A 7,889-nucleotide genomic window follows, 5' to 3' on the forward strand; every position below is an offset into this window, starting at 1 on the left:
AAGAATAGCTTCCCAATTAGTATTATTGATAGTTGTAAAAATCAATAAGATGACATATTGAAGATACTCAGCCAACTTTAAAGCCCTACACAAAGAAACATAGCATATACTATGGTGCAGTCCGCCCTCCGTATCCTTGGGTTCTACATCCATGGATTCAACCAACTATGGATTGAAAATATTTGGGGGAGGGGGAGAAAAAGGATGGTTCTGTCTGTACTGAACATGTACGGCCTTTTTCTTGTCATTATTCCCTAAACAATATGGTATGAAAACTGTTTACATAGCACTTACCTTGTATTAGGCACTGTAAGTAATCTAGAAATGATTTTAGATGTACAGGAGGATGTGCGTAGGTTATGTGCAAGCGCCGCGCCATTATTTAAGGGCCTTGTGCATCTGTGGATTTTGGTATCTGCAGAGAGTTGTGGAGCCAATGCCCTGAGGATACAGGGATGACTGTATTTTTATGACATAGTATCTTAAGTATTTAATATTAGTGATATTTTGGTAGACTATTAATAGATTACTAACCATGGCAAGCTTATTCAGTATTGTTGATTTAAGGGAGTGTCCTTAGGATCTCTAAAAATTTATCGTGTTATGACATGTCTGTCTTTGCCACATGGTGTTTACACATTTTGTTTACTTAAAACTAAAAAAGTTATGCAATTTGATTTTTTCTCAAATGACGCCCACTTAAATGAAAAGGTATGCTTTTGCTTTTCTTATGAAGAAGATAACAGTAGCATCTATTGAATATTGCCCATTTGGTGTTTCTGATTGGTTGAAAATATCATACAAGATTGTCTTCCATCTGGCTTTAGTGGCTTAGCTAAAATAAAAGAGTTTTGCACAGTTGAAGTATTTTATTTCTTGGTGTGGTAGTAGGCATGGGTTTATTTTCTTAAACTTCAAGGAAGACATATATTTTAATTTTTTTGTTTATTTTTTGCAGGAATAATGTATTTGTGGCCTTGGACATGAAGCCATCAGTCCTCTGTTAACACAGGTCAGGGACTGATGAGGAAAGCATGGACCTAACGAACGGGCAGGCCAGCAGTGTTATTGCTGCAGCTACTGCTTCTGAGGTAAGATATTTGATAAGTTTAATTGTAAAGTTTCTTACCTGGCTTTCTAATTTTTCAAGCATTGTGCTTGAAAAACCACAATTTAAATCAGCATGTGAGGAAAAGACCTACACATTTTTTAGTCTTTTCTTTTTAACTTTTAATTTTGTCATTCGTATGTTCACTGTGCATCCTAGAACACTTAATCCTCATCTACTTAAGATACTTGAAAAATGATAAATCATAACTTAAAATTCTTTCTTGGGTTTAGTTTTAAAGGAAACATAGTTTCTTTTTAGAATAATTTTATATTGCACAAACCTTGAGGGCAATAGTACAGGTGAGGCAAAGAAGATTCTTTTCCTGGGAATCACTAAAGTTTGCACATCCTCTAGAGTCCTTGATTCCAGCCCTGTTAGGGTAGATCAAAGAACGGTTGGCCTGGAGTGCTGGAAGGGCTCACTCTGCCGACGTGGCTTGGCGTTTAAGACGGAGATGAAGACTGGACTAGGTGCTCGAGCACCTCTCTAGTTAGTTTATTATGATTTTACTTTTGCCTCACTTTTTTTTTTTTCCTGTGTCAGTTGGATGATTTTGGAAGATCATCAGAACAAGAACATTTAGACCAGGCTCTATTAAATGGTGGTAGAATATGAGGCTATAGTTAATGGCACAAAAAAGTAACCAAAGTTTCAATTACTACAGTACACACAGGTCAGCCCACCAGCTCTTATACGTGAGTTTTAGGGGCCTGTCATTGTGCTTCATTTTTTACCACCCTGCCTTCAGTAGCAGCTAAATATCAATTGAGGAACCACCGTCATTACAAAGGAAGTGATCTGTCATTAATTTTGGAAAATTCTCAACTATTATTACTTTAAATATTTCTTCTGCTTCTTTCTCTCTCCTCCTTCTGGTATTGCCATCATGTATAAGCTGTATCTTTTGTCATTGTCCCCTGGTCCTTGGCTATTGCATTGCTTTTTTTCATTCTATCTTCTCTGCATTTCAGTCTGGGAAGGTTCTACTGGCATATCTTTAAGCTCACAGACTCTTTCCTTGGTTGTTTATTGGTCACCAGTCAACTACTAGTGAGCTCATCAAAGGCATTCTTCATTTTTGTCACAATGTTTTTGAATTCTAGCATTTCTTTTTGATTCTTAGAGTTTTAATATCCTGCTTATTATCATCCATTTGTTCTTACATGTTGTCTACTTTTTTCATTAGAACCCTTAGGATATTAATGACAGTTATTTTAACTCCCAGTCTGATAATTCCAAAATCTCTGCCATACCCGAATCTGGTTCTGTTGCTTGTCTCTTCAAACTATGTTCTTGCCTCTTAGTGTGCCTTGTAATTTTTTGCTGGAAGCCGGACATAGTATATTTGGTAATAAGAACTGGTTAAATAGGCCTTTAGAGTAAGGGTTTATGTTTATCATGCTAGGACTCATGCTGTGTTTACAGTCTGGTATTGCTGTAGGTGTCTGAGTCTTCAGTTTCCTCTAATAGCCTTGTTTTATTCTCCCCTATTGTCTTGGGTTTCCCTAGAAGCTCTTTCTTAGAGTCTGAGCCTTGCAGTTCTTTCAGCTGAAATCCTCTCTTATTAGACAGGAGCCCTGTCTATGTGGTGGTAAGGGGTGTGTGTGTGGGGGGGTCCTAGTCCTATGATTAGGTTTCAGTCTTCTGGTGAGCCTCTGTCCTTGGATTGTGACCTTCACAAATGCTTCTCAGTCCCTCTCACTCTGCTTAGGTGAGACGGGAAGGCTACAGGGGTCTGAAGTTGGGGATTTTTTTCCCCCAAGTAGGGTAGGCTCTAGTGAAGTAGTTTCCCTTGAGGGCAAGTGGAGAATAGAATGTTCTGGGTATATTTCAATATGGCTGCTTCCCCCTTCCCCCTGCTAGAAGTAGAAGGGGATTTTTCTCTGATCTTCACTATGAGAACCTAGTGGGTATCGTAGAGGTAATAAAACTCACAAAAGCTGGGGCTGAGAGGAACCTAAGAATGGGCCCCTAAGAGTTTTTAACTCTTAAGCTAGTCCACACACAGCCTCTAGCAGCTTATCAACTAGTTTCTTCCCGCCCGTTCCTGGGTCCACTGGCTTCTGCTCCTGTGATCTGTGACTCTGCACTCGCCTTCTTTCCAGGTTTCAGGGCGTCACTCTCAGTTCGCTCTGTGATATCAGTTCTCTCATAGAGCTAAGGAGAGTTACTGATTTTCAGTTATTCCGCTTTTTTCCTATTTTGAGGACAGGAGTGATGAATTCCAAGTTCTTTCCAAATTTTAGCAGAAACCTTTAGTCCTGTAAATAAAATGGAGTATTTTATTTCATGTGTTTAATGTCTGTAACTATGACTAGTTTACAGTGTGTCATCAATATTATTTTATGTCCCAGAACTAATACAGTAATGTATTCATAAGGTTAAGGATTCAAATAGACGTCAGGTAATCAGTATACCTAATCCAGTAACTGACCAAGTAACTAAATACATTTTGTCAGGTAAACACATTAATCTAAAATATAAGTTGGTAGTTTTTTCCAAGTTGTTAACTCATCCAAAACAAGCTAATAAATCATAATGGCAATTTTATTGCTTATCAAAAAGAGTAAACACTTCCCTTTTTTCCTTCTTACGAGCCGTTAGTAGAGGCTTAAAAAATTACTAGTGATATACTTTGACCTGCTTCTCCAATACCAATAATAAACTGGTAATGATAGGAAGCTAAGCAGTACTTAAAGTGGAGAAACCTTAAATTTGCAATATAATAGGAAGAACAGTGTAAATTATACTATCACAGACAGATATCACTTAACTAAGAATGGATTGTACAACTCTTTAATTAATGGAGTCCTGAATATTTTCTGATGGTTTATGTTATAAAAGTAATTGTCTTAATAAAAATTAGTTTTAAAAATTATAAATAGATGTGTATCCTTCTCCCCTGACTTCCCTTTACCCCATTTGAGAATCACTGAACTAGTTAGAATCTTTTATCTCTATAGAAAATAATAGGGTGTCAGGATGAGAGAACTGACACACAAGAAAATGACTTACTCAAGAACTTAAAAATCTAAAGAACCTAAAAACTCTAAAGTTGAGGTTAGATTTCAAGTTGCCTGACCCTTTATCTAGTACTCTGAGCAGCTTTTCTACAGCATTTGTTAACCCACTGTTCTCAGTTTCCTCAGTTTTTAAGGCCAGTCTAGTTTCTATCACACTGACTGTGGGGCAATATTAAAACGGCTGCATTTTCTTTCAATTTAACAGAAAAGTAGCAGTTCTGAGTCATTAAGTGACAAAGGTTCTGAATTGAAGAAAAGCTTCGATGCTGTGGTATTTGATGTTCTTAAGGTTACACCAGAAGAATATGCGGTAAGCCTCCTCCTTCCTTCTCCAGTTTTGTACATAATTTACATATTGGTCCTACTGAGTTAGAATTTGTTGGCAGCTTTCTAAGTTATACTTTCACTTTGGTAAGTGCAAGTATTTACCTTTATAGTAATTGCTTTCATCTCCACCTATGCCATCTCTCCAAGCCAACTGTACTTTATTGACATATATAAGAGATATTTTTACTGTTTTATATTTTTACTGTTTTCAATTTAAAAATTGAAAAATGAAATATGAAAGTATTATTATAATATCATGAAAGGTATCTAGAAAACCTGTTATTTCTGAACTGACATAAATGTATTTATATTCTCATTCTCCTTTAATTTGTTAGCAGAATGTATTGATCTCCTGATGTTGAACCACTCCTGCATTCCAGGAATAAACTGTGCTTGGTCATAGCATGCTATTCTTTAACATACTGTTGAGTTTTGTTTCATATCTATAGCCATAAGTGAGATAAAGCATAGCACATAAAGCCCTTAGATACAGTGTGTTGCCTCTGGTGTGGTCTCATTACTTTTTTATAAGTTAGGAAGAAAAGTTTATTAATGTCAGATTTCACTTTGCTGTTTGAGGAGTTGTAATTTAATCATCCCAACAAGAACCCTGCTCCATGAATGAGTAGTCTGATTTTTGTTTTTGATTTTGATTTAATATATATGACTGAGTCCAAAGTTTTACAATTTTTATTTTCTAACTCTACTTAATTTATCTCCCAATAAAATATGAATAGGCATGAGATAATTAGAAATAATTATATCTAATGGTGTAAAGCAGCAGTCCCCAACCTTTTTGGCACCAGGGACTGGTTTCGTGGTGAGGGGCGGAGCTCAGGCCGTGATGCCAGCAATGGGGAGCTGCTGTCAATACAGATGAAGCTTCACTCAGCTCTCCTGCTGCTCACATCCTGCTGTGTGGCCAGGTTCCTAAGTTTTATGGAAGACAGTTCTTCAATGGCCATGAGGTGGGGGTGGGGGGAGGTGGAGCTCAGGCGGTGATGCGTGGCCCAGTTCCTAACAGGCCATGGAGCAGTACTAGGCTGCAGCCTGGGGGTTGGGGACTGCAGGTATAAAGGCTAAATCTTCATTTTCTAGAAGCCCTTATAAAGTTGAATATTCAGTAATATTTTAGTATAGAATATAATTTAAATTTAGAATATTTACATCATAGAATTCCAAAGAAGAAGTGGTCATTTTTACTTTTTATTTCAGGGTCAGATAACACTAATGGATGTTCCAGTATTTAAAGCTATTCAACCGGATGTAAGTAGTTTTAGGAATTTTTTTTAAATATAGAAAATGGTCAATTATGGTGTCTCAAAATAAGATACACTAGAAATGTCAAATTATACTTCATTAATTTTAAAATGTTTAAAACTTTTGAAGTTATTCGTATATTATTCAGGCCTCAGAAACCCATGTGGCATTCATAGCTATACATCACGTCATAGATAGGACTGCCATTGACCCTTGATCAACACAGGGACTGGGGGCACTGAGCCCCGCTCAGTAGAAAATCCTCGTATAACTTTTGACTCTGTGCCTGGCTTGTACTGGTTGATCTTTAAAATGCCTATTAGATCTTTGAATATTCCCCAAATTGGGTGACTTCAGAGTAAGAGCTGCGGTTAGGTGTAATTATAAGGCATTAATAAATAAAGATTTCAATCGAAGCTGTAGGAGTCTTGAGAGGTGATAAAGGTTGGAGGGTGGTCATGAGTCAGACACTTACAGACTGGGGGTCTGTCGTCCCCTCACTGGAATGTTACGTCCACAAGGGCAGGAGCCTTTGTTCTAGTCAGTGATACATCTCTAGTGCCTCGAGTAATAACCTCTTCAGTACAGGAGTTTGATAAATGACCATTCTAAAGCTTCATGCTATATAGCCTACAGGTGTTTATGAAGTTCAGAGTCATTTCTGTAAAAGTCTGTTACCTAGCCAATGTGACTTTTATAAAATAACATTCCTTCTGCAGAAATAGGAGCTATTTTTCTCCTGTAATATTCTTATTTTCAAGTTTCTTCCTAGTAAGAATTCTCCAATGTTGAATAAGGGCAGAAGTTTAGCTGAAGGGCTCTGTACATTCATTAATCTCTAGTATGATTTCTGGTATTCAGAGCTAAGCTCTTACTAAGTTTTTGCACATTTCTTATATTCCTGGATCTCCCCAGTATATTTCTCTTTTGATCTTGGAGGTTTGTTTTCTTTTAAAAGGCGCTTACATGTTTATAAGGCTTCCTTCCAGTTTGGTTCTTTAATGTTGAGGAAGCAATGACTGTATTCTGAAGGTTTTTCTGTGTTACTACACTCACAGGGTTTTTGTTTTAGTTTTTGTCTATTATGAATTCTTTGATGCTCCATAAGGCTTGTATTTCTTCTGAAGGCGTTGCTGCTTCCATGCCATCACAGTGGGGTTTCTTGTCAGAATGAGTTTTGTGTTGTTCAGCACAGGGCGAGTTACAACAGGAAGATGGCTTGCAGTCCAGTTTTCTCTCCAGGAGCGATTCTCTGGTGCTTTCAATAAGTTCTAAGTAAGGAATGAACTGTGCTTGAAATCTGTATTGTAGTCATTACACTGGGTAATGTTTGCCTCTCTCGTGAGGTTCTCAAGTGTTCATAAAGTGACAAGCTCTGCCTGAAAGTCTTCTGACAAATATTACTTTCAAAGAAGAAAGTTCCAGCTTTATTTGTTCTAGTAGATCAATACAATAAGTCAGTCATTTAGATTGTATCAGCAGACAGACATTAAATACAGTGTATAGCTGGGATGCCCTAAGAATCAAAGAAGAATGCTGGTTAAATGAGGCAAAGTACAAAATAGGTGATTCTGAATCTTACTAAAATATTTCTGAAAAACTGATGATTGAGATATTTCTGACAGTGTATATAGCGAGCTTTCTTTGTGCACTTTCTAATACATGCCAAGAGACTATATAATCTTGGAAACATCCAAGGTTCCAAAATCAGGAATATCATAGTTCTATCTTTGTTTTAACGAAAATTATCGTTTGCATTAAAATTAAAATATGAACAATCCATGAATGTAGTGAGAGTTGAAGAAAGCAAAGAAGACATGTAGACATGGTATTTTTTGTAGACTGGAATAAACTAATTGTTCTGTTAGAAGCAAGATGCAGCTGTTTTGTCAGTTCATACTGTTGCTGTTCATCACCATGAACTTCGTGAATACATAGTAAGGTAAGGCTTAGGTTAGGGCTAGAGAAGGTAAAGAAGAAAACTGTTGTTTGGGCAAGTAGGAATACATGGCGTCAGTGACTGGAGAAGAAAGCTTCTGCCTTTGTCTCTGATCTCATTTTGGAGACATCTTTAACGTATTGCGAGGAGGGAAGAGAAGAGGATGTGAATACATTAGAAAAGAGAAGGGACATTTTTTTTTTTTTTTTTTGAGACAGAGTCTCACTCT

At 37.0% G+C, this 7,889-nt stretch overlaps 1 protein-coding gene across 1 annotated transcript in view; it reads left to right on the forward strand.

Moving 5' to 3' along the window:
• Positions 1-958: 958 nt before the first annotated feature.
• Positions 959-7,889, forward strand: part of RALGPS2 (Ral GEF with PH domain and SH3 binding motif 2) — a 191,660-nt gene continuing 184,729 nt past the window's right edge. Inside the window, exons 1-3 of the mRNA XM_012646525.1 lie at positions 959-1,091; positions 4,340-4,444; positions 5,677-5,727. Of these exons, the coding sequence (XP_012501979.1) occupies positions 1,035-1,091; positions 4,340-4,444; positions 5,677-5,727 (213 nt within the window). The 5' untranslated portion in view covers positions 959-1,034. The remainder of the gene's footprint in view (positions 1,092-4,339; positions 4,445-5,676; positions 5,728-7,889) is intronic.

The sequence above is a fragment of the Propithecus coquereli genome, unplaced genomic scaffold (assembly GCF_000956105.1).
Source record: "Propithecus coquereli isolate 6110/MARCELLA unplaced genomic scaffold, Pcoq_1.0 Scaffold246, whole genome shotgun sequence".
Lineage (NCBI taxonomy): Eukaryota > Metazoa > Chordata > Mammalia > Primates > Indriidae > Propithecus > Propithecus coquereli.